Source organism: Aotus nancymaae, unplaced genomic scaffold (genome assembly GCF_030222135.1).
Source record: "Aotus nancymaae isolate 86718 unplaced genomic scaffold, 86718_ANA_hifiasm-v0.15.2.pri h1tg000007l, whole genome shotgun sequence".
Lineage (NCBI taxonomy): Eukaryota > Metazoa > Chordata > Mammalia > Primates > Aotidae > Aotus > Aotus nancymaae.
In genome coordinates, this window is record NW_026988418.1 from 1990218 (window position 1) to 2018059 (window position 27842).

The 27842-nt window shown below is 39.2% G+C and overlaps 2 protein-coding genes and 1 long non-coding RNA gene across 3 annotated transcripts in view; 2 read left to right on the forward strand and 1 right to left on the reverse strand.

Moving 5' to 3' along the window:
• The window catches only part of LOC135273279 (neuroblastoma breakpoint family member 11-like), a gene marked incomplete at its 3' end in the record, with an annotated part of 138835 nt that overhangs the window by 81117 nt on the left and 29876 nt on the right, over window positions 1-27842 (forward strand). The window lies entirely within an intron of this gene.
• The window catches only part of LOC135272311 (uncharacterized), a 107811-nt gene that overhangs the window by 59857 nt on the left and 20112 nt on the right, over window positions 1-27842 (reverse strand). The window contains exon 8 of the mRNA XM_064370763.1: window positions 14191-14244. Coding sequence (XP_064226833.1) covers window positions 14191-14244 — 54 coding nt within the window. The remainder of the gene's footprint in view (window positions 1-14190; window positions 14245-27842) is intronic.
• Window positions 20677-27755, forward strand: LOC135273384 (uncharacterized). Its single transcript, XR_010341167.1, has 3 exons — window positions 20677-20687; window positions 25640-25701; window positions 26668-27755. It is a non-coding gene; the product is annotated as an uncharacterized LOC135273384 (long non-coding RNA).

Below are 27842 nucleotides of genomic sequence, written 5' to 3' on the forward strand. Positions count from 1 at the left end.
CATATCCAGAGTATATCCCGCAGAGGGCTGATTGGTTAAAGAGAATGAGGTCCCCCTAACTCTCTCACTGAAGCTATTTACTCAGGCGATGGAACCACTTATCCAGAACCAGAAATAATCCTTTCAGTGAAACAGGCAAACCTAGGTTACATTTTCTCTCTTCTTTCAAAACCAAATTATAATCTTAAGGGAAAAATAAAAGCTGAGTTAAGAGAAAAAAAATCTAGTTATATGCCATTTACAAGAAACACACCTAAAACATAAAATATGTAAGGCATTTCCCAGCCCAAAAGAGGTGATATAATTACATTATCATTACATCTAGTAGACTTTAAAGTAAACTACATTATTTAAATGTGCAACTAATGATTAAAGGCTATAGTCATCAAGAGGAGATAAAAACCATCAATTTTTATGCATCTAATAACATAAACTCCAAGTATAAAAAGTGAAAATGGATGAATATGAAAATAGAGATGGGAAAATCCACTATTAGAAAGGGAAATTTTTGAGATATTTTTCTCCATAAGTCAAGCAGATGAAGACCACAAGAATAGAGAAAACTTAAACACTTATATTAAAAAACTTGATCTAACAGTCATCTATAGAATACTGAATCCCCAAATGGGAATTTACATAGTCTCTGGGTGCACCTGGAGCATTTGTGCAAACCAACCACAAGAAAGGCCATAAGTGTTTATCAGCAGTAGTATCCATTAAAAAATTATAGTATAGCTATATACTGGGTTATACTATAAACCTATAATTATATGTATCAACCTGGATTAAGATGAAAAGACAAAACTGAATGGAAGAAGAAGGTCACTAAATAATATGTATAGTAGAATTCCATTTACATGAATTTCCAAAACACGCAAAAAACCAGATATTATAGGAATATACATAGATGATAAAAGAATGGCAAAAACAAGAGAATGGTTACCTCTAAATACAGGGAGAAAGGAGGTAGACACAATTAGAGAGGGATACACAAGGGGCTTCCAATGTTCTATTTAATATCCTTAATATGGTTTTTTTAATCATCACTGTTTAAGCTGTGCACATGTTTCATATTTATCATATGTTAAACACAAATTTTAAAAAAGTTAAAATGTGCAGAACTGGAAATTGAATGTGGATTTGAATTCCAGTTCTGCAGTTTACTAGAGATGTAAGCTATTTCTTAATCTCTAGAATCACATTACCATCAGCATCACAAGTTTGCTGTGGGAATAAATAAAATGATACCTAGAATGTAACAGGGACTTAATAAATACCCGTTTCCTTTCTCCATTTATATAAGACATTAATTAGTAGACATTTCTCAAAGGGAGACATACAAATGGCCAATAAATAAATGAAAAGATGTTAAACATCACTAGTTATCAGGGAAATGCAAATCAAAGCCAAAATGAGATATCATCTTATCCCAGTTAGAAAGATCATTATTAAAAAGACAGAAAATAACAAATGCTGGTGAGGATGCAGAGAAAGGGTGATGCTTGTATTTACTGGTGGGAATGTAAATCAATATAGCTAATATGAAAAAAGTATGGAGTTTCCTCAAGAAAGTAAAAATAGAACTACCATATAATTTAGCAATCCCACTGCTGAGTATATATCCAAAAGAAAAAAAATCCGTATATCAAAGAGATAATCTGTGTTCTTATGTTTATTGAAGCACTACTTACAATAGCTAAGATACAGAATCAACCTAAGTATCCACCAACAGATGACTGGGTAAAGAAAATGTTGTGTATTATACACAATGTAATATTATTCCACCATAAGAAGGATGAAATTCTGTATTTGCCACAACAGGGATAGAATGGGAGGATATTATATTAAGTGAAATAAGCCAGATGCAGAAAGACAAATGTTGCATGTTCCAATTCATATGTGGAAGCTAGAAAACCATCCATCTCATGGAAGTAGAGAATAAATCGAATGGTGGTTAGCAGAGACTGGGAATGGTAGTAGGGAAGGGGCTTCCACTTGGACAGACAGAAGAGCGTGTGGAGACTCACACAATGGACTTTTGCTCCAAGAACCACTACAGCAAAGTACCAGGAAAACTTAAAGATTTCATAGATCCTTTGAAAGAAATGGCATGATGCAGCAAATTCTGTAAGACAGGCAAAAAACCGTGAGTTCCCAAAGTGTGTATGGGGGAACACCTGCCTCCAGACACATATCTTCACTGGAGACCCTGAAAATCCAGATTACAGGAGAAGGATTTAACTTTACCTAGAACTAAAACTGATTTAGCATGAAATATAAAAGTAGAAGTAGCAGCAGGACGAGTGTTGTAGGCACTCCCATTCTCCAGCTCAAGCCAAGGGAAGCCATCTCTGACTATATCTCACTAGGTCCCCCAGGGAAGGCAGCCAGCAGAATCTGGGAGGAGTCACAGGTTGAAAAAAGATTCCAGCCGAACTTTGTAATAATTTTGACTGCCTGCAAACTCTCTTGAGCAGAATCTGAGGGTGAACGGGAACTGCTGCAGAGAATAGTGCAAGAGCCATGGCCAAGAGTGTAGGAAGTCAGGGAGGGGCGAGGCCTGAATTCCTTGCTTGCTTTCTCAGCAGGGAAGCTTACAGCCTGGGGCAAGGTCTGAATGCTGAGCACAGGGTACCAGGAGACAAACTCAGTGGTGTTAGTGGGACACATTGTCAGGAGCAAAACCGGCCTCCTTAACTGCACGGGAGCTGGGTAAGGCCTAATGCTACCGGCTTTCTCTTACTTCCCTGATGACAGAGGTTATTATGGAACAAAATACCCTATGGAACATAACCCCAATGCCCCAAGAACTAACCCCCTCAATGGGTGGGGCAAGCCCTGCCCAAGGACAGTCTGACCACCCTAACCTGCTCCCACCTGATGGTACTTCTCTACCCACCCTAGTAGCCAAACACAGAAGACATAAACTCTTAGGAGCTTTATGGCCTTGCCCATCACCTGAGAAATCCAAATACTTATTCTGGCCAACTTAGGGCAAGCTTATATCCCCTTCTACTACCGCAGCTGGTGCTCTCTTGAAAGCTCTACCTCCTGGCTGGAGGCCAACCAACTCAGGATATTATGGCAACTCATAACAAAATAATCCTACTTCAAGGAAGAAGAAAACAACAGCTAATTCCATTGACTGCAACAGTTTGGCTAACCAGAGGTCCTGAGTCTGTCCATATGACAACTTCACTGCTAGCGTAACCAGCATTTGAGAAAGCCAGCATGCTAAACATATCTACAAACAAGGACTCTTGCAATCTACTTCACTCCCTGCCACCTCCACCAGAGCAGGTGCTGGTATCGACAGCTGGAAGACCTGAAGATGGATCAAATTACAGGACACTTTGCAGACAATCTCCAGCACCAGGCTGAAGCCTGGTAGCCCTGCTGGGTGGTCAAACCCAGAAGAGCAATAACAAGTACTGCAGTCCAGCTCTCAGGAAGCCCCATTCCTAGAAGAAATGGGAGAGCACCACATCAAGGGATCACCCTGTAGGACAAAATAATCTGAACAGCAGCCCTTGAGTTCCAGATCTTTCCACTGAAACAGGCTATCCAAATGAGAAGGAACCAGAAAAGTAATTTTGGTAATATGACAAAACAAGTTTCTATTACACCTCCAAAGACCACATTAGCTCCCCAGCAATAGATCAAAACCAAGAAGAAATCTCTGAATTGCCAGATAAAGAATTCAGAAGGTTGATTATTAAGCTACTCAAGGGGATATCAGAGAAAGGTGAAAACCAACTTAAAGAAATTTAAAAAAACAAACAATATAGGCTATAGATGAAAAATTCTCCAGAGAAATGGATATCATAAAAATACAATCACAACCTCTGGAAATGAAAGACAAACTCAGAAATACACAATGCACTGGAAAGTGTCAAGAGTAGACTAGGGCAGGTAGAATAAAGAATTTCAGAGCCCAGGGCTTCCTAGTTAACTCAATCAGACAAAGACAAAGATAAAAGAACAGAACAACACAAAAGAACAAAGCCTTCACAAAATTTGAGATGATGTTAAATGGCCAAACCTAAGAATAATTGGTGTTCTGAAGGAAGAAGAGAAATCTAAAACTTCGGAAAACTTATCTGAGGGAATAATCGAGGAAAACCTCCCTGGTCTTGCTAGAGATATAGACATCCAAATATAAGAAGATCAAGGAACACCTGGGAAATTGATCACAAAAAGATCATCACCTAGGCACATAGTCATCAGGTTATCTAATGTCAAGATGAAGGAAAGAATCATAAGAGCTGTGAGGCAAAAGCATCAGGTAGCTAAAAAGGAAAACATATCAGATTTACAGCAGATTTCTCAGCAGAAATCCTACAAGCCAGAAGGGATTGGGGTCCTATCTTTAGCCTCTGCAAACGAAATAATGACCAATCAAGAACTCTGTATCTAGCAAAATTAAGCTTCATAAATGAAGGAGAGATAAAGTAGTTTTCAGACAAACATGCGAAGAGTATTTGCTACTACCAAGTCAGCACTACAAGAACTGCTAAAATGAGTTCTAAATCTTGAAACAAACCTTAAAATACACCAAAATAGAACCTCCTTAAAGCATAAATCTCACAGGACCTATAAAAGACTAACACAATAATAATAATAAAAAAAAACAAGGTATTCAGGCAACAGCTAGCACAATGAATAAAATGGTACCTCACATCTCAATACTAACCTTGAATGTAAATAGCCTAAATGTTCCACTTAAGGTAGAATGAAAAACAAAATCCATCTACTAAGTATCTGCTGACTTCAAGAGACTTTCCTAACACATAAGAACTCAAATAAACTTAAGGTAAAGGGGTGGAAGAAGGTATTTCATGCAAATGGAAACCAAAAGTGAGCAGGAGTAGCTATTCTTATATCAGACAAAACAGCCTTTAAGTCAACAACAGTTTAAAAAAAGACAAAGAGGGACATTATATAATGATAAAAGGATCAGTCCAACAGAGAAATGTTACAATCCTAAATACATATGCATCTAACACTGGAGCTCCTAAAGTTATATAACCATTACTAGACCTAAGAAATGCGATAGATAGTGACACAATAATAGTGGGGGATGTCAATACTCCACTGACAGCACTAGGCAAGTCATCAAAACAGAAAGTCAACAAAGAAACAATGAACTGAATCTATACTCTAGAACAAATGAACTTAGAAGATGTTTACAGAACATTCTACCGCACAACTGCCAAATATACATTCTTTATACCAGCTACAGAACATTCTCCAAGATAGATCATACGAGAAGTCACAAAGTAAGTCTCAATAAATTTAAGAAAAAAGAAATTATATCAAGTACCCTCTCAGACTACAGTGGAATAAAATTGGAAATTACCTCCAAAAGGAACCCTCAAAACCATGTAAATACATGAAAATTGATTCATCTGCTCCTGAATGATCTCTGAGTTAACAATGAAACCAACATGGAAATTAAAAATGTATTTGAACTGAATGATAATAGTGACACAACCTATGAAAATCTCTGGGATACACCAAAAGCAGTAGCAAGAGGAAAGCTCACAGCATTAAATGCCTACATCAAAAAGTCTGAAAGAGCACAAATAGACGATTTAAGATCACACCTCAAGGAAGTAGAGAAACAAGAACAAACCAAACCCAAACCCAGCAGAATAAAAGAAATAATAAATATCAGCGCAGAACTAAATTAAATCGAAACAAAAAAATACAAAAGATAAATTAAACAAAAAGCTGGTTCTTTGAAAGATAAAATTGATAGGTGATTAGTGAGATTAACAAAAAAAAGAAGAGAAGATTCAAACAAGGTCAATTAGAAATGAAATGGGAGATATTACAACTGATATCACAGAAATACAAAAGATCATTCAAGGCTACTGAGGGACTATCTTAACTTCTCTTCTGGGGTCCACAAGTGGTGTGGTTTCAAAGGTAAGAACTTCCCAGCACCATACTTCTATCCACCCCCCTCCATCTGGGAGCCTAGAGTTCTTTGTCTAACTTTCCTGCCAATGTAGATAGCCCAGGTAAGCTTCCTTTGTTTAAAAAGACCACCAAAAGCCTTGGAAGGAGGAGCTCTATTGCAAGCCAGGCAACCAATCTAGCATCAGAGTCAAAGATCAATCACTCCAGAGGAAGTTTGGAAAAGCTCCTCTCACTGGAAGAGAACTTGAATGGGGTGGGAGTAACTCCTGGGTTAAATTCCCCCTACTCCCTTACCTATACGGATTTCCCTCTCTGCGATCCCCTCCTACAACAGCGTGGGAGCTCGCACTCTCTCTCTCCCTATTTCTCTTTCTCTCTCTCTGCCTAATAAATTGCTTTTCTGCAAAGCTCTTTGGGTCCAATATTTACTTGAATGAGCTCACCACGCCATGAGGGCCCTCTCCCATTCTTGGGTGAGTGAGGCCCAAGGATCTGGGAAATCACATCCGATCGGGAAACAGTGAGCATGTTTAGGATCTCTGCAGCCCTGCTCCCGTCCCCTGGTTACACTACTATGAACGCCTTTATGCACGCAAACTAGAAAACCTAGAGGAGATGCATAAATTCCTGGAAATATACAACCCTCCTAGATTAAACCAGGAAGAAACGGAAACTCTGAACAGACCAATAAAAAACAGAGAGATAGAAATGGTAATTTAAAAACTGCCAGTAAAAAAAGGCCAGGACCAGAGAGATTCACAGACATTCAAAGAAGAATTGGTATCAATCCTATTGACAGTATTCCAAAAGACAGAGAAAGAGGGAATCCTCCCTAAATCATTCTATGAAGCCAGTGTCATCTTAATACCAAAACCAAGAAAGGTCGTAACAAAGAAGGAAAATTATAGAACAATATCCCTGAAGAACACAGATGCAAAAATCCTCAACAAAATACTAGCTAACCACATCTAACAGCTTATCAAAAAGATAATACACAATGATCAAGTGGGTTTCATAATAGGGATGCAGGGATGGTTTAACATATGCAAGTCAATAAATGTGATACAGTGCATAAACAGAATTAAAACAAAAATCATATAATCATTTCAATAGTTGCAAAAAAGCATTTGACAAAATTCAGCATCCTTTTAGGATTAAAACCCTCAGCAAAATTGGCATAGAAGGAACATACCTCAAGATAATAAAATCTATGACAAACCCACAGCCAACATTATGTTGAATGGGGAAAAGTTAAAAGCGTTCCCGCTGAGAACTGGAACAAGACAAGGATGCTGACTTTTGCCACTGCTATTCAACATTGTACTGGAAGTCCTAGCCAGAGCAATCAGACAAGAGAAAGAAATAAAGGGCATCCAAATCGGTAAAGTGGAAGTCAAACCATTGCTGTTTGCTGATGATATGATCATATGCCTATAAAATCCTAAAGATTCATCCCAAATACTCCTAGCTCTGATAATGAATTCAGCAGTTTCAGGATACAAAATAAACACAGACAAATCAGTAGCATTGCTATACACCAATAACGACCAAGATGAGAATCAAAATCAGGAACTCAACCCCTTTTACAATAGCTGAAAAAAAAAAAAAAAAAAAAAAATACTTAGGGATATCCCTAACCAAGAAGGTAAAAGATCTCTACAAAGAAAACCACGAAACACTGCTGAAAGAAATCACAGATGACATAAACAAATGGAAACATATCCTATGCTCATAAATGGGCAAAATCAATACTGTGAAAATTACCACTGCCAAAAGCAATCTACAAATTCATGCAATTCCCATTAAAATATCATTATTATTCTTCACATAACTAGAAAACACAATACTAAAATTCATATGTTACCAAAAAAGACCCTGCATAGCGAAAGCAAGACTAAGCAAAAAGAATAAATCTGGACCATCACATTACCTGACTTCAAACTATACTACAGGGTTATAGTTACCAAAACAACATGGTACTGGTATAAAAAAATAGGCAAGTAGACGAATGGACCAGAAAAAAGAACCCAGAAATAAAGCCAAATATTCACAGCCAACTGATCTTCAACAAGGCAAACAAAAACATAAAGTGGGGAAAGAAAGGACATCCTATATAACAAATGATACTGGGATAACTGCAAGCCACATGTGGAAGAATAAAGCTGGATCCTCATTTCTCACCTTCCACAAAAAATCACCTCAATAGGAATTAAACACGCAAATCTAAGATCTGAAACTATAATATTATACAAGATAACACTGGGAAAAAAATTTTCTAGACATTGGCTTAGGCAAGGAAATCATGAACAAGAACCCGAAAGCAAATGCAACAAAAAGAAAAATAAACAGATGAGACTTAATTAAACTAAAAAGCTTCTGCACAGCTAGAGAAACAAGCAACAGAGTGAAAAGTTTAACCTATGTAATGGGAAACAATAAATGCAAATCATGAATCTGAAATGGGGTTAATATTAAAAATTTATAAAGCACTCATAACTCAAATAGCAAAAACAAAATTACTGGGCTAAAAATTGGAGAAAAGACTTTGGAATATTCATCAAAGCAACTGAAAACAGTATCTTACAGGAGTGCAAAAATCCTGCTTACATCAACATAAACAGGCTAAAAACGATATTTATATCCTGTTGATATAAACAGGGTATTTGTATTCCTGTGCTTTATTCACAATAGCCAAGAGGTGTCAACAACCCAAATATTCACTGACAGATGAATAAGTAAAGAAAATCTGGTAATATATGAACAATGGAATATTATTCAGCCATAAAAAGAAGGAAATCCTGTCATATGTTACAAGATGGATGAACCTTGATGACATTATGTGAAATAAGTCAAATAAACCAGCCACAAAAGAAAAACTGCATAAGTCCAACTATATGTGGTATGTAAAGTAGCTAAACTCATAGAAGCACAAAGTAGGATGCTAATTGCCAAGGGCTCTGGGGAGGAGGCCAGTGGGAAGCTGCTGGTCAATGAGTATGGAATTTCAGTCATGGAAAATGAAAAATTTCCACTGATCTGTTGTACAACAATGTGCATACATTTGAAGTTTTACGATGAACAAATGAGTAAAACAAATTTACTAAGAGGGTATATTTCATGTTATATACTTGTTCTTATTTAAACTCTTTAATTTTCTATTTAACATCTGTAATAATCTGCTTCCTACCCCCCCCCCTTTTTTTTAAGTTAGGTAGGTTTACTTCTGCTCTCCATTCCAGTGTTCATTTTGTACCACTTGCACAGAATCTCTCATCCCTTGGCTCTACTTGGCCAAATCCAACCAATCTGACTAAAATCCTATTTTCTCTATTTTCTCAGAAAAATGACCATACAGATTATTCTCTCCTCTGAACTCCTTCCTACTCACTTATCCTATGTTGCCTGGTTATTGTGCTTTATACCTTTTCACTTATGGAGGGCTCATGTTTCAAGAGAATTACAAGTTTCTAGCAAACAGAAGACCATGTTTTAATCTTGTTTTTGAGTCACTGCTTAAACACAGTACCCTGCCCCTTGTACAAACTCAATAAACATTTCTTAGCTGACTAAATGCTATCTGGAGAATAAAGGTCTTATATAAGAAACCTGTGTGTACGATCTTGGTATATTATATAGAATATAAATCTTCAGGACTAGGTCAAAGTAATCTTAGTAAACTGTGTAGAGTTACACATCTTCCTCTTACCAAGTTAGCTTACCTATATACAGATAAATACATGACATATGATATTAATTCAGTGCAGAACTATTTCCATATATAATGTAACATAATCCTACAAATAGTTAGCTTTCTCTAAAAACTTACCAGGTCTGCTATGAAAGAGCCAATAACAGCCTCTTTTAGCATCCCTATTTCCATACCCAAAGTAAAAACACAAACCTTTATAGCAACAAATAAATTATTCCTCTGTTTACTGGAGAATAGAGAATATTTATTTGTTACTCTTACCTTCCGCAGCAAGCAGCGAAGGATCTGGTTTTGCTAATGTTATGGGATTCTTGAAAGCAGATTCCCAAATTGTGTAGCTCTCAAAAAGGCTTAGTGATGTATGTTTTATATCTTAATACAAATATACATACACATACAACTCCATAATCAGTAGAACTATAATGAACACAAGTTTCAAATCCTACTTTGAGGTTTTTAGTGAACTGGCAGAAAATGAACAGAAAATAAAAGCTTCCTTTATAGCTGTGCCAAATTGCTCTGGAAAGAACCCAGCTTGTTTGCAAATAGGGTAACCATCTATTTCAAATACAGTGCACATGATTTTGTCGATGACCACATTGTATAGCCTCAACATAGCTTTAGCAACTTTTATCATTCTCATTTTCCAAACCAGACATGTATATAAAAATAAAAGAAGTTTCAAGATGCTTGCTTCTATGATACAGTACACCCAGCTAAAGAAACACATCATGTTAACAGGGTATGTTTGGCTGCTTTTCCCCTCTGTTTCTAGAAACATTTCAAGAAGAATGAGAAGGATCAAGAAGAGAGACAAAAACAGATCCTTCTGAATCTACAAAACAGAAAATTACATTATTTTCTTGTTCTTTTGATAAAATCATTCTTTTAAAATTCAGTGATGTGTATAACATCAATTAGTCTCACGTTGTTGGTACTAACGACTCTCTGAACTCATGTTTATTGAATAAACTTAGATAATGGTTGAATTTCCAGTGGGTGGTAATTACTACCATTGGTGTTCATTAAAATGTCTAGCTTTCAAGTCTTTTGCCCCACTTTTGACATTCTAATTTCAAAACTAAAAGAAGTAGCGAGAAGAAAGTTCTAAAGATCACTGTCATAAAAGAGAATACTAAATAGGTCAGTTAGCTTTCTTCAGTTCTCTGACACTTAAACTTCAAGAGAAACAAAATTTCCAAACTGAAGAGAATTTTGAAAGTTCTCTGGCTCTTCACCTAGTATGATATGCACACTTGAAAACATTAAGTTCTCTTATTGAACCTATTTCCCAATTTCCCAGGAAAGAATCTATTGCTCAGTTATCTAGGCTCTCAGAGCACTTCACCAACTCTTTTATATAGAACTTCGTATATTTTGTAATTATTATTATTTTTTAATCTCTTTCACTAAATTGTAACCTCATCTGGGGGAGGAATAAGTTTAGAAATCTTTATAATCCCACATTTATTACTTGCCCTAACACAGAAGAAATTCGATAAAAGTTGAATAAATAAGTTATTGAATGAATGTATAAATAAATGTATTTATACATGTATAAAGTTCAAGTTCCTATGTGTGCACCAGGTGAAGGGCTAAAGTAGGCAGGAAAAATCCTCAACTCCATTCTCTACACTATTTGTCTCTCTCAACTTCCCTCACGCTTCTATTTCTGCTTTGAAACTTGGTTTACTATTAACTATTAATTATTTCTACCTCTAGATGTCAAACTGGTACCTCAAACTAAATGTAACCAGAATCAAATTTCTTATTGTCTCCATCTTCCAAAACTGCTCCTCTTCTGGAGTTGCCTATTTAAGTTCAATGACATCAGTAACTCAAGTCAAAGGCTGCTTTATCTTTGACTGCTCTTTATTCCATCCCTTCTGCTAATCAGTTACCAAGTTGTTTTGTTTCTACTTCCAAAACTAAAGTCATTCAATTGGTCATCCACTGAACCACTATTCATTGAGTTATTTATATGTGCCATTCATATTATTCTAGTTATTCTGATATATAAAAAATCAATTAATCTTTTCTCTCAAAAAGGTTACAGTCTAATAGATAAGCACATCAGAAGTTATAATACATAAACATAAGTGCTTGATAGATTTTTTTTCCAGAATTATAGAAAAATATTCCAATTAGATTTGAGAGGAACAGAACAAGTTTCCTGGACAATGTTACCTGTGATGTGTAGGTATTAACTAGATGAAGAAGGACACAGGAACATATATATCTAGATAAAAAGAATGGCATGTAAGAAGCTGTGAGATCTGATTAAGTATGGCATGGTTTGGCACTCTAAATAGTCTGGCTGAAGTGATACTTTTGGAAGAGTGATGGTGGATATGACTGTATAACTATAGAATTATAGAGGCAGAGTTTGGTCATAAAGGACGCTGTATAAAAAGTAAAGTATCAGCCTTAACATGGAAGCTGTGGAGGTCACTGAAGGATTTAAGCAAAAGAGTGACATCATGAGATCTCTACTTTAAAAGATCATTCCATTTGCAGCTTGAAGGCAGATAGGAAGAAATGCCAGATTGAAGGCGGGAAGAACAACTGTTGGAGGATTATTACACTATCCTGGTGAAAAATAAAGGGGGTCTATACTACAAGATTGGCAGCGAGAATGATTTTAAGGGCAAAGGGGAAAATTGTATCAAAGGAGAGATTGGAATAAAGGTGATAATTGATGGCATAAGGTCATTGAGGAGTCAGGAGAGGATCTGATGCAAAATATATGTGGAACTTGAAGAGGTGAGGGAATACTTTTATGGAGACAGAAAGGAAGGTGGAAAGATCCCTGCATATAGGTATAAGTTTGCAGGTAGTGGGTAGGGTTGCCCGATAAACTACAGGCTGCTCAGTTATATTTGAAATTCAGATCAACAACAAATAATTTCTAGTATAAGTATTTTCCAAATATCGTACCTCCATCTTTTCATTAGTTTCTTTTTCCTAAATGCCATACATCCCACTTGTCTGCTTCATAAATGCCTACTCATTCATGTCAGCTCAAGTGCTATCTTCCCTACAAAACATAATTTGACTTCCCTGATCCTGGTGTTCTCACAGTATTGCTAATTATATATTATTCATTGTGATTATTACCAAGGTTTTCTTGAATATCTTTCTCTAGATTTTAAGTTTCTTGAAAGCAGGGATCAGGACTCTTTTCTTGAAAGTAGGAATCTTTGTACCCTTACATTCTAGCATGATGGCTGCCATGAGAGGTAGCCAATATCTGCTGAATGAATGTCCTGTTTCAAATATCCATATTATTTATTGCCTAGTTTCCTGTCTTCAGTTTCTCCCCTCTTTAAACCATCCTCTAAACTGACATAAGAGGTAGCTTTTTAAAATGCAACCATCGAAGATACTTTACTGCTCAAATATCTGTGATTATTTCATAATGCCCATGGATAAAGTAGAAACTCTTCAGCATGGTACTGAATGCTCTACATAGTTCAATATCAAAGCTAAGGGTGTAAGAGCTCAGACTTTTAAATCATATATGGGTTAGAATTCTGGTTATATAACTTAAAGTTATGTGACTTTGAGTGAATAACTTAACCATCCGTAAAACAGGAATAACTACCTCATAATGCTGTTTTGAAAATTAAATGACATGACTACAAACGAGATAATGTCTGTAAAGCATTTATTAGAGTACTGCGCTACTAACAAACATAGCTATCATCAAGATTCTTTCCAGCTTCATCTTCTATCATTTCATCTCTTTCTTCTCCCATTGATACCTCCATAGCAGTTGCATTTCATAACTTGCCAATTTTCCCAACTTCAGGCTATTCCATCCTTACATGTGAATTCATAATGCTTTATTTGCTTACAATGCCCATTCCATATCAGCCTGAATGGCAAATCTTGGTATTTAAAGTTTTGCTAGGGATATTTCCTAGTGTACATTCCAAACACTAAGTCTGTATATATACCATAGTGTTAAATAAAACCTGTGTGGGGAAAAGGCCAAGAATGTTGCTTTAAAATGGTTAGATTAAGAGCATTTCTAAAATAATAAATTAGTATGTGAGTCATCATGATGAGTTTCAAAAATGGTAATAAGCTAATAATCGTGGTTTCACTTGCAGGTTAAAAATGCTTAGGTTTCTTCAGGTATGTTGTGCTATGTAGAGATTCACGGACACCACAGGCTTTCTTTTATTTTAATCAATGGATCTCTTATGTCCCTAAAGGATTTTAGTGGTCAGGAAATTCTCATCCATTTATTTATTTTTCTGCCATTTATATGCTATGGCTTTTAGAGTCCCCCACCCCACCATCTCTTCGAGAAAAATTCTTCTGAGTGATTTTGCAAATATTGTCACCCTTAGTTTCAGTTCACACCTAACTAGAAAAATCATTTGCAACTATCTGAAACCTCAAGTTTATTAAATGTACCTGAGACAGCTTTAAAATATCCAGAAATGCTCTGATATTCCTGAAATATTTTTCCCATTTATTGAGAATCAGGATCTCTAGATAACCATAATTATTTGGTCTCTCTCTCTTATTACTATTATTATTTTTACCTTTGGTCCTTCAGGGCCGTTTTGTCCAGGAATCCCAATATCTCCTGGAAAACCCTAGAGAATATAAAAATGTAGAGAGTTCAGAACAAGGATCATTCCTGGAAGTCAGAAAGGAGGGGAAATAAGCTTAGTCACAGAAGACTACTTCATACTTGAGCTTCTGTTTCAAGGAAAGTGAGTAAGTGGTGCTGGAGCCCTGCCCCTCTGCAGTGTGTGGTTTTGTCCTGATACATTTTAAGATTGAGGTGTAACTTACATGTAATAAATGCCCAGACTTATGATGTGTGGAAACAAAAGAGTTTTCCAGAACAGAAAGTTACTTAGGCGCTCTGGTGCTGTGTAAGCAACAGGTAGTCTTCCCATTTCATTTTTGGTGGTTCTCTCCTTGGCTTGGGTAATTTCCTCCCATGCTCCTTTCTGGAGTGTTCTGTGTGCAGCAGTCTATTCTCTGGTACCCTGTCTTATAAACTCCAGCGTTCCAGATCTAGCTGGACTCTAAACTTCAACTTATCAACTTCAAGTTTGCTGAGACCTGCCTGGGTTCCCACTTCATGCATTGTATTCTGTAATCTCCCTCAAGGTAGTATGTCAGCAATCAGATAACTCCATTGATAACTCATTCAATCTATTTATAACTGATTCCCTGTCTCTAAATGGTTTACTGGTTTTGTTTTCGGTTGTCTAGTATCTTGAAGACCATTCTTTCATATATGTTGTCCAGTGCTTTTGACTTTTTCGCGTGAGACAGCAAATCCTTTTCTTGTTACCTTATCATGGTCAGAAGTAGACATTTGTATCTATTTAAAAAATAAATTTATCATATGATTATGATACAATCACCCCAGCCCTAGGCTATAGGTTAGCATTTGAGAATTGATACTCTAAGTTGCTCTGGACTACTTTTTCTTTTGAGACAGAGTCTCGTTCTGTCACCTGGGTGGAGTGCAATGGTGCGTGAGATCTTGGCTCACTGCAATCTCTGCCTTCTGGGTTCAAGTGATTTTTGTGCCTCAGCCTCCCCAGTAGTTGGCATTACAGGCACACACCACCACACCTGGCTAATTTTTTGTATTTTTTATTTTTTTGTTGTTTTTCAGATGGAGTCTCACTTTTGTCACCCAGGCTGGAGTGTAGTGGCATGATCTGGGCTCACTGCAACCTTTGCCTCCTGGGTTCAAGTGATTCTCCTGCCTCAGCCTCCCAAGTAGCTGGGATTACAGGTGCCTGCCACCATTCCTGGCTAATTTTTGTATTTTTAGTAGAGACGGGGTTTCACCATGGTGCCCAGGCTGGTCTTGAACTCCTGAGCTCAGGCAATTAACCTGCCTTGGCCTCCCAAAGTGCTAGGATTACAGGCATGAGACACCTTGCTCAGCCTACTGGACTACTTCTCACCGATCTTCAGTTATCCATATACCTTTTTCCATGCCATTGCTTTTCCAGTTCTCTAAGTCCTGAATACCTTCTTCCCTTTTGTTTTTCTTATCCAATCCTTTTGTATGTGGGGGTGGAAAGGAGGTAGGGAGGTCTTGCTCTGTCACCCAGGCTGGATTGCAGTGGCATGATCATAGCTCACTGCAGCCTCAAACTCCTGGGCTCAAGTGATCCTACCAGCTCAGCCTCTTAAGTAGGTGGGACCATAGGCATGTACCACCATGATTGGCTAATATTTTTCTTCTATTTTTGGAGACAGGTCTCACTCTGTGGACCAGGTTGATCTCAGACTCTTGCCTTCCTGACCTCAAGCAATCCTCCTGCCTGAGCCTCAGAAAGGGCTGGGATTACAGGAGTGAGCCACCATGTCTGGCCAATCTTGAAGATTCTTCAAAGTTTAATCAAAATGCTGTCTCCTCCTCCTCAGAGTAGCAAGGACTCCACCCTTCTGTTGAGAAAATCACTCCTTCCTAAGTACTTCTACAATGAATTTATTTTTGTCATAGTAGTTGTTATATTCTGCATTTGTAATAGTTGTTTGCTCATCTTTTTGTAAAATTACTAAGGACAGAGACTTTTTCTTGCACTAAGTAGGTATTGTATTGTATTATACACTAAGGAAATGAAGGAGGGCCTTGAAAGGAATAGACCAAGTACTAGAACTAAGTGGTATAGAGAGAATATTTTAGTCTTAGCATAAGGTGGTTTGTAAGGCCTTGTTTTGGTCCAGTAAATTTAGGATTAGGTTAGCAAATAGGATTCATCTTGCTTGGGGAATCTGACTAGATGGTCTGTTGAGAAGGATTCTGAGACCACCTTATAGCTCATTGAGAAAGATAGCCATTGAATAATAAAGTATTGGATTGTCTCAGGTATTTTGACTAAACGTAGGATATTTTATAATAATATTAGGTTGATGTAAAAATAATTGCAGTTTTTGCCCTTAAAAGTAATGGCAAAACCACAATTACTTTTGCACCAACCTAATAGCTAACAAATACATAATACACGTCAGGCAGCTTTCTAAGCACGAACATACATCAACACATTTACTTACCCTGAAAATCCATTGAATTAAGTTCTATTAATAGCCCCATTTTGCAGGTAGGGAAACTGAGACACAGAGGAGTTAAGTAACTTCCTCAAGTCATACTGCTGGTAATTCTGGCTCCAGATGATTCTGCCATTGTCACTGTTATGTAGCTGTTCTAATGAACATTCAGTGTTTTCAGAAACACTGTGGTAGTTAGCATATACAACTATATGAAACGGGCAAAATAGATCTGTTGCTTGCTAATATGATAATAGACCAAACTTCCCAAATGTCTACCTAGATTAGAAAGATTTATCTTTCCTGATCCCTATAGTCATGTCTGATCCTTTGTGTTTTATTTCTTTAGGGTCCCTTGCCAGCTCCATCTTTGACCCACTCAGATACCTTGTGGGAGCTTCAGGAGGAGTCTATGCTCTGATGGGAGGCTATTTTATGAATGTTCTGGTGGTAAGAACCAGGGCGATGGAGTCCATGGGTCTCTTAAAAAAACAGAAAACACTAACTGTTCTTTGGTTCAATGAATCTTCATTTATCAATATTTACTGAACATTCATTTTTCTGAGAATTGTATGGCAATGCCATTTTATTTCCTTTCCTTTTCTTTCTTTTTTTTTTTTTTTTTTTTGAGATGGAGTCTTACTCTGTCACCCAGGCTGGAGTGCAGTGGTACAATCTCAGCTCACTGCAACCTCTGCCTCCCACATTCAAGAGATTCTCCTGCCTCAGCCTCTTGAGTAGCTGGGACTACAGGCGTGTGCCACCATGCCCAGCTAATTTTTGTATTTTTAGTAGAGACAGAGTTTCACCATGTTGGTCGGGCTGGATTCCAACTCCTGACCTCATGATCTGCCTGCCTCAGCCTCCCAAAGTGTTGGGATTATGGGAATGAGCCACCGTGCCTGGCCCCCTTTCTTTTTTTTCTTTCTTTCTTTTTTTTTGAGACAGGGTATTGCACCATTGCCCAGGCTGGAGTGCAGTGGTGTGATACCAAGTCACTACACTTCTGCCTCCTGGGCTCAAGTAATCCTCCCACCTCAGCCTCCTGAATAGCTGAGACTACAGGCATGGGCTGCCATGCCTGACTAATGTTTGTATTGTTTGTAGAGCCAGGGCTTCGCCATGTTGCCCAGGCTGGTCTTGAACTCCAGGGCTCAAGTGATCTGCCCACATTGGCCTCCCAAAGTGCTGGGATTACAGGCGTGAGCCGCTGCACCTAGCTTCCTTTCATATTTTTATCATTTTTTTCTGATTTCAAAAGTGATGAGTACTACACAACATTTTAAATAAAAAAATAGAAAGTTAAGGTCCTCAATATATATCTGTTAACGGGTGGGTGGTGAAAGAGGTTGTTGACAGTTTTATATATATATATTTTCAGACCTTTTCTTTTCTTAAAGGAAAGCAAGTATATTAAGAAAGTAAAGGAATAAAAGAACGGCTACTTCATAGGCAGAGCAGCCCCAGCCTTTTCTACATGTATTCAAAATCCTACCAATATTAATATTATAAAAATGACATCACCCTTATATTGTTCTGTGTTTTATCATAGAGCACCCTGACCGTCTACCCATGTCATTGCCTAGAAATCCTCCCTGCTTAGCAGATGCTCCCTAGCATCGTCTACATAGATGCTCCATGATTTATTTAATGAATCTTTAATTGAAAAAATTTGGGGGTGATTCCTGCTTTTCATGTTTAGAAGTAATGCTATAAGAAATGCTCTTTTACATTTATCTTTTTGTATTTGTGTAATTTTCTTTTTGTAGGATAAATTTCTAGGCTGGGCATGGTGGCTCATGCCTGTAATCCCAGCACTTTGGGAGGCCGAGGCGGGCAGATCATGAGGTCAAGAGATGGAGACCATCCTGGCCAACATGGTGAAACCCCATCTCTACTAAAAATACAAAAATTAGCCAGGTGTGGTGGGACGTGCCTGTAGTTCCAGCTACTTGGGAAGCTGAGGCAGGAGAATTGCTTGAACCCAGGAGACGGAGGTTGTAGTGAGCCAAGATTGAGCCACTGCACTCCAGTCTGGGTAACAGAGCGAGACTCTGTCTCAAAAAAAAAAGTACATGCCAAATTGCCCTCCACAGTTATATAGTCTTGCACTCCCATGATGATATGTAAGAGTGCCAATCACTTTTAAAAACAGGCTAAAAAATCCTGACTAGTTATTAGTCCTTTTGCCATTTAGGTATGCTTTTTTTTTATTTTCTTGGGAACCATAGGTATGCTTTAAAAATATTCTAGGGGCCAGGTGCAGTGGCTCAAGCTTATAATCCCAGCAGTTTGGGAGGCCGAGGTGGGTGAATCACCTGAGGTCAGGAGTTTGAGCCCAGCCTGGCTAACATGGTGAAACCCTGTTTCTACTAAAAATACAAAAAATTAGCAGAGCATGGTGGTGTGCACCTGTAATCCCAGCTACTTGGGAGGCTGAGGCAGGAGAATTGCTTGAACCTAGGAGGCGGAGGTTGCAGTGAGCTGAGGTTGTAGTGAGCCGAGATTGCACCATTGTACTCCAGCTTGGGCAACAAGAGTGAAACTGCATCTCAGAACAACAAATTCTAGAAAGAGGCCAGGTGAGGTGGCTCATGCCTGTAATCCCAGCACTTTGGGAGGCTGAGGTGGGCGGATCACGAGGTCAAGAGATTGAGACCATCCTGGCCAACATGGTGAAACCCCATCTCTACTAAAAATACAAAAATTAGCTGGGCATCGTGGCACACACCTGTAATCCCAGCTACTCAGTAGGCTGAGACACGATAATTGCTTGAATCCGGACTGTAGAGGTTGCAGTGAGCCGAGATCACGCCACTGCACTCCAGCCTGGCGATAGAGTGAGACTCGGTCTCAAAAAAAAAAAAAAAATCTAGGAAGAAAAGTGTAAAGCAATTATAAAACCGTTCCATATATAGAAATCACTTAGAAAAGTGGTTTTTTCAACTTTGGATTGCAACCCATTAGTGGTTGTAGACTCACTTTAAGGAATTGTGGCCAAAAATTAAACCCAAGAAAAAAAAAGCCAGTGTTATTGTTTGATTTATGTATGTACTGGGTTGTTACTTAAATTATTTCTTTCTGTAGGTTATGGTCATAAGAGTTTGAAAATAATTGATTTTGAATAAACATGCCTATTTCAGCATCTTTACTCCTTGGGAAGAGAGTTACTAATTTGAAAGGGAAGGGACAAGTAATTCAATAAATTATAGTAGAAATGTCTGACTCAGCAGTTTGTAGTGACACATAAGGGACCCAAAGCTATAATCCAGCAATGAGCCAGGTGTGCTGGTGTGCACCTGTAGTCCCAGCTACTCAGGAGTCTGGGATAGGAGGAGGGCTTGAGCCCAGGAGTTCGAGGTTGCAGCGAGCTATAGATTGCACCACTGCACTCCAACCTGGATGACACAGTGAGACCCTGTCTTCTACCTCCCCCTGCAGAACCCCCCCAATACCCTCCCCCCAAAAAACCCTGCAATAATTTTTGGCCAATATTTTCAATATTTTTTAAATTACTTCAAAAAATCAAGATAAGACTCAAATCTCAGTTAAGTCTTTGCTAAATACTACTGGGAAAGAGGATGAAGAAATATCAAATGAATATTGACCAAAAATCTTAGGAATATTTCATCAAACTTAGTTTAACAGCATTTTTCTATTTACTTATTGACATGTTAAGTGTTGATTTTATATTACTTTTATTTAGATTATTTCTGGCTGGCAAAATTGCATCATTTATATCATGAAATTAAATACCTTGGCATTTTATTCTCCAAAGTGCACTGTACTTCCCAAATACATTGGAAAACTCGGCTGTGACACCCATGCTTTGTTTTGCAAATATTTGACACTAGGAGATTATTTCAAATGAAGAGCAGATGAAGAGAGAGTAGAGCTGAGGTTTCATTTGCCCACTGATAGCTTATATGATTATTATTTATCTCTTTGCAAGAATTTTCAAGAAATGATTCCTGCCTTTGGAATTTTCAGACTGCTGATATCATCCTTATCAGTAAGTGTGTTTTGTGAACACGTCACACTGTCAAAGTCAAAATGAAATGCAGAGACGAATGTCTGAACATTTTATTTGGGAATCACAGAATTGCAATTTGGGGCATACACACAGACCTGGGAGGTCTACGGTATGTCTGAAGAACAAAAGAAAAGGCTGGGGGTTTCCTTAGAAAGAGAAATGTTAATGTTATTTTGAAAGAGAGCTCATTGGTACTAGAGACACCTTTGGGAGCTGGTTGGTGAGTGATGGTGGTGGGGAGGACCAGTCTTAGACTTGTGTTGTTTAGACCTGATTCTTAGACTCAATTTGTTTTAGCAGCTATTAGGTGAAACTAGTCTTATGGTTAGAGCAGGTAGTTTCAGCAGCTGGGCTGATGGAGAATTCAATTGTTGGAGCAGTGCTATGTGCCTCAGTGCTTTTGTCCCCTGTCCCCTCGACGCTGATTTAGTTGGGTATGACAAGAATGACCTATTTTGCATAATCAACTTTCAAAATATTGTCACAACTTTATTGGTTTAGCCTTCAGAAGGCCTTTCCTCCTTTCCCAGACACTAACACGGAGAATGACTGCTGTCCTACAGTTAGAAAAAATTGTCCGCTTCACAGCACGAATCAGAAAGAAGTAAACAAAAGAGTTCTACAGACTCTCATGGGTGGTTCTTAGACATGCCTATGTGATGTATTTTTGCTTTTTGTATCATTATGGAGTCAGGGAAGCCAAGAGGATAGAGCCTCAGGCACCCCCGCTACTGGAACCACAATAGCTTCACTAGGTTTTATATACTGGACTTTTTCATATATTGGAAGCTGTATGTGATTCTGTCTGCAATGGAAAAACTTGGAAACCACTGATAGAATCTCTTTCTTCCTCAATTTCTAAATTTTCAGATTAAAAAAAAAAAAACTGGCTGGGCGTGGTGGCTCGCACCTGTAATCTCAGTACTTTTGGGAGGCTCAGGTGGGTGGATCACGAGGTCAGGATATTGACACCATCCTGGCCAATATGGTGAAACCCAGTCTCTACTGAAATACAAAAACTAGTCGGGTGTGGTGGTGCGCACCGGTAGTCCCAGTTACTTGGGAGGCTGAGGCAGGGGAATCGCTTGAACCCAGGAGGTGGAGGTTGCAGTGAGCCTAGATCGTGCCACTGCACTTCAGCCTGGCGACAGAGCAAGACTGCGTTTCAAAAAACAAACAGAACAAAACAAAACAGATCCAGAATATAAGTATTGAGTGACAGTTGAGGATTAAAGAGAGAGAGTTGGGGGGTGGGGGGGTAACCGTTCAAGAAGCCCAGACTAGGAGGGTGACTAATGTGGCTTTTGAAATCTCCAAGAATTCTAGAATTACATGCTAAGGGAGGTTAGGTAGAATGCTGTCTGGAGAGGGGCTGGACGTGCAGCTGAGTCTGAGAGTAAAGGTGGATTCCAGATGACAGCAGGCTGTAGAGCATAGAAGAAAACAGGAGCAAAGGTGGGGGTGGTAACTGGAGTTGACGGACCTGCTCCAGTTGAAGTTCCTCCACTTGGAGGGCTGCGGAAGAATGACAGACCATGGGGTCAGACCTGAAAGCCAACGTAGAGGTTATACCTGATAAAGCCTAAGATGCTGGCTGTCCACACAGTAAGAAAACAGGATTTTGCAATTTGTATCAAGGGTTCAATTATCTCCATTACAGGAACAGAGGCAACTATGCCGATTGTAAGAACACTGATATTTCACTCTGGAATAAAATAATTCGCTTTTTTTTTTTTTTTTTTTTTGAGAATGAGTCTTGCTCTGTCACCCAGGCTGTAGTGCGGTGGTGTGATTTCAGCTCACTGCAACCTCCGCCTCTCGGGTTCAAGCAATTCTCTTGTCTCAGCCTCTCCTGTCTACAGGCACAGGCCATGAGGCCTGGCTAATTTTTGTATTTTCAGTAGAGATGGGGTTTCACCATATTGGTCAGACTGGTCTCGAACTCCTGACCTCAGGTGATCCACTCGCTTCAGCCTCCCAAAGTGATGGGACTGCAGGCGTCAGCCACCTCGCCCAGCCAAGTGGTAAATATTCTTCTTAATTGTGAATGACAATTAGCCTAAAAAACATTCCTTCATCAAGCATTATGTTCGAGACCAGCCTGGGCAACATAGGGAGACTCTGTCTCTACAAAATAATTGGCCAGGTGTTGTGGTGTGGGCCTGTGGTTCCAGCTACTTAGGCGGCTGAGGTGGGAGAATTTTCTTGAGCCTGGGAGCTTGAGGCTGCAGTGAGCCACTGTACTCTAGTCTGGGTGGCAGAGTGAGGTTGTCTTAAAAAAAAGAAAAAAATCCGTATGAAGGGAACTCTTTTAAAGTAAATGTCAGATTTTTAATGAGGACAGTGGTTTGGCTTCTTGGAATAAGGGCCGATTTGAGGTGGGAAGACATGTCTCAGTTTAGAGGCTGCAGTAACCTGGAAGAAAAGTCCCCTAGGAAGCAGAAAGAGGAAAAAGCCAAAGTCAGATCTAGGAAGGAGGTAAGATGGAGAGAAACTGGTTGGAGAAATTATCATACTAATGGTTACAAAGACTTTCTGAGAGGAGGTCTCCAATTGCGGAAGACTAAACCAAAGTAAACGTTTCCAGTTACGTGGCAGGTTTTTTGTTTGTTTGTTTGAGATGGAGTTTCATTCTTGTGGCTGGAGTGCAAGGTGCGATCTCAGTTCACTGTAACCTCTGCCACCCGGGTTCAAGCGATTCTCCTGCCTCAGCCTCCTGAGTAGCTGGGATTGCAGGTACCTGCCACCACACCTGGCTAACTTTTGTATTTTTAGTAGAGATGGGGTTTCACCATGTTGACCAGGCTGGTCTTGAACCACTGACCTCGTGATCCATCTGCCTCAGACTCACAAAATGCTGGAATTACAGGTGTGAGCTGCCACGTCCAGCCAAGGCAGTGTTTTTTAAAAATACTTTCCTAGTCCCATGGGCATGTTATTTATGTGGACCAGGAAATGCAAATGATGATTGAAAATATGATATAGCCTCATTAATCTAGCACTTTGTGTAATAGTCATTTACAATTAAAGGAATATTGAATACTTTCTCGACCTCAATTTCTGTCCAGTGACTTCAACATCAGTCAATACAGTATTGAAAGGGAATCTAGTCAGAACACATGTCCTGATGCTATTTTCCCAAAGGCAAGGACTAGGTCTTTTCGTCTCCTAGGACACAGTGACTCAGTAAGCAGAGCACAGGGAATTAGGGGATGGGTGAGGAATGTGATATCTGCAAGAGATGTTTCTAAGCACTAACATATAGGGCAGAGTTCTTCCAGGCCAAGAAACTGGAAGCTCCTTTTGCAGCACAGATCTGACTTACTTGAAGACTACCTAACTTCTGGCTCTCACAGTTTTATTGGAGAATATGGAATCATTTCCTTTCATGGACTGACACCTTCACAATTCCCGATGGTAATTACAGGCAATTAGCGTGGTGGCTGAGAGAAGAGCCTTGGTGTCTCGGCTTCTTTATGTATAAAATGTCACCATCCTTCTTCACTTTGATTGTTACAATAGTACTTTTTCAGCTGCTCTTCCAGTTCCCGTTCTTGCTTCCTTGTAGTCTGCTTCCTATACTGCAGCTAGAATGATCTTTTTAAAACCACCAGCGTGGTCACTCAAGCCTGTAATCCCGGCACTTCGGGAAGCCGAGGTGGGTGGATCACCTGAGGTCAGGAGTTCAGGAGTTCAAGACCAGCCTGAACAACATGGTGAAACCCCTGTCTCTACTAAAAGTACAAAAGTTAGCCAGGTGTGGTGGTGCATGCCTGTAATCCCAGCTAATCAGGTGGCTGAGGCTTGAGAATCGCTTGAACCTGGGAGGCAGAGATTGCAGTGAGCCAAGATCACACTACTGCACTCCAGCCTGGGCGACAGAGTTGAGACTGTCTCAAACAAGGAAACAAAGAAAATGTATCATGTCACTCCTGTGCTCAAGAGCTTTCAAAGACTTCCTATCACTCAGATTAAAAGTTAAAGTCCTTACAATGGTCCATATAGACCGTACATAAGCTGTCCCCTGCTACTTGTCTGATCTCATCACCCACAACCGTATTCCTAACTCTAGTCCAGAATCACCTGGAGGTCTTGTTAAAATGAAGTTGTTGGAAACAACAACCTGACCACAGTTGGTGGTTGGAAAATACAGCCACGGAAGTTGGAATCTGCTAAGGAGTGTACAACTCACCTTCTGAAAACAAAAACAAAGACCTAACTCCATAGAAAGCTGAGTTCCACCCTCAAAGTTTCTGGTTCAAGAGGTCTGGGGTGGGTCTAAGAGTTTTCATTTCTAGTAAGTTTCCAGGTGAAGCTGATGCTGCTGGTCTTGGTAAAAACCACTGTGAAAACCACTGATCCAGCCAGCTCAACTGCTTTGGTATTCCTCAAACACACCAGGCACATTCCTGCTTAGGGACTTTTCCCTCTCTCTGAAACACTCTTGTGCTGAATAGCAGCATGACTTGTACCCTTACCTCTGTCCAGTGTCATATTCTCAGAGAGATCATCCTTGACACCCCTATTGAAAATCACACGCAACATCTGGCATCCTCAGTTCTTCTTCCTCTCTTTGTATTTTCTCCATAGCACTTAGTACCATTTGACATACTGTTTTACTGTCAGCTCCATGAGGCAGGGCTGTCAGATCTGTCTGTTGCTGCCTCTCTACCATCTAGAATATGCTTGACACATAGAGGACAATGAATGCTTGTTGGATGAATAAATCCGTAAAATGGAATAATGATGGTTCCTACTTCATAAGGTTGTCATGAGGATTAATGACTTAAAACAGCTTTTAGAACAGCACCTGGGGCAGAGTAAGTCTCAATAAATGATTCTTAGTATTATTATGATTAGAGGGGAACCAAAAACATTTGGTGTACTATTGTGGAGATTCGGAGCCATTATCAGGGTGTTTTTCCTTCTAGTTGTGTTGGACATGGGATTTGCTCTCTATAGAAGGTTCTTTGTTCCTGAAAATGGGTCTCCGGTGAGTTCAGTTTCTTTCTTTTTAAAGACAGAAATTTGTTTACTGTCAAAAAGGGTTACCAGATAGGGGTTACAACGCTGTGATTTAGGACAGCCAAATTTCCATTTGGAAGTGAAGACAATTTTTAAGGAAATCAAACTTTTGAATTGTCCTTCAGCTGAACTCTCTCATAGCCCTGATCACTGGTTCTTCACCACACCTGCCATATTGGTAGCTATTCCAAAACAGGAGAGAGTGGATTTTCCTGTCCACTTAGAATAAAAAGCAGATTGGTTTAGCCAGGCATGATGGCATGTGCCTGTAGTCCCAGCTACTTGGGGAGCTGAGATGGGAGGATTGCTTGAGTCCCAGAGGTCGAGTCTGCAGTGAGCTGTGATCATGCCACTGCACTCCAGTGTGGGTGCCAGAGCGGAGACCCCATTTCAAAAAACAAAACAAAAAGCAGATTGGAAAACAGCAATGAAAATTTGGGAAATTAAATGCATAATAAAGAAAATTGACAAAAATTTCCAGCTTTGCCGGGATTTGTCTTTGAATTGGGTAGTTTCTGTTTGGGTGTTTGTGTGTATGTTATTACTTTTGTTTTAATTATGACATCCCATGTATGTGGGATCAGATTATGCTGCTACAGAGATCCTTCATGGAAACTCAACTATAATTTTAGTTAGCATTATATAGAATTATTTTAAATGCAATGATGATCAAGAATGAGAAACGATTTATCTGCCTTTTGTACTCAGAGAATGGGTGAAAAATTACATTTTTTAGCTTTGTATGTTTCAGAGTATCTCCTTCTCTCTGTGCATATGAAGTTCTCTGTCTCTTTTGTCTTACCCCCTAGTTCTCTAGACCTTTAAGACCCTTGTTTGACTGTGATGGTATTTATATTTGAGTAAGAGAGATGCAACTGAAATACACAATTAGCATTGTCTTCACTTATTTCCATTTTCCTCCCTTTCTCCAAAGGTGTCTTTTGCAGCTCACATTGCAGGTGGATTTGCTGGAATGTCCATTGGCTACACGGTGTTTAGCTGCTTTGATAAAGCACTGCTGAAAGATCCAAGGTTTTGGATAGCAATCGCTGCTTATTTAGCTTGCGTCTTGTTTGCTGTGTTTTTCAACATTTTTCTATCTCCAGCAAACTGACCTGCCCCTATTATAAGCCAACTAATAAAAAGAGCCATCTGGAGGAAGAAAAAAAAAGGAAAATCCTATGAAGAAACAGAGAAGTCTCAGCAAAGGCTAACAATTTTATATAGAGGACAAAACAGCATTAAATTAATCAGTTTCAAGGATTGCCTACAAAAGGATCTTATGATTTAAAGAAGGGGCTTCTGAATGTAGAAAGGGAAGAAGAAAGAAAAGAAGGGTGGTAAAAACTAGAGATGGGGGCCAGCTGCGGTGGCTCACGCATTTAATCCCAGCACTTTGGGAGGCCGAGGTGGGCAGATCACCTGAGGTTGGGAGTTCGAGACCAGCCTGACTAACATGGAGAAACCCCCATCTCTACTAAAAATACGAAATTAGCCGGGTGTGGTGGCACGTGTCTATAATCCCAGCTACTTGGGAGGCTGAGGCAGGAGAATCGCTTGAACCTGGGAGGCAGAGGTTGTGGTGAGCTGAGATTGCCCCATTGCACTCCAGCCTGGGCAACAGGGTGAAACTTCGTCTCAAAAATAAATAATGAATGAATGAATGAATGAATGAATGAATGAATGAATATAAAAAAATACAAAAGTTAGCTGGGTGTGATGGTGTATGCCTGTAGTTCCAGCTACTTGGGAGGCTGAGGCAGGAGAATTGCTTGAACCCGGGAGGCAAAGGTTGCAGTGAGCTGAGATCGCATCACTGCACCCCAGCCTGGGCGACACAGCGACACTCTGTCTCAAAAAAACAAAAACAAAACAAAACAAAAACCCTAGATATTGGGTCTTTCTCAGGCATATGGTATCCTATAAAACAGACTTACTCCCTTGGAGGATATATTTTGGAGAACGCTTGATAAAATCTATGAAAACTGTACAATGCTGATAATAAAAACTTTTTTATACGTGCGTCAGACTCCTGATAATCACTTTAAGATAGATCACCGTTTGAGGAGATAGATCACTACTGTTTGAGGTGTTTTACATACTGTATTG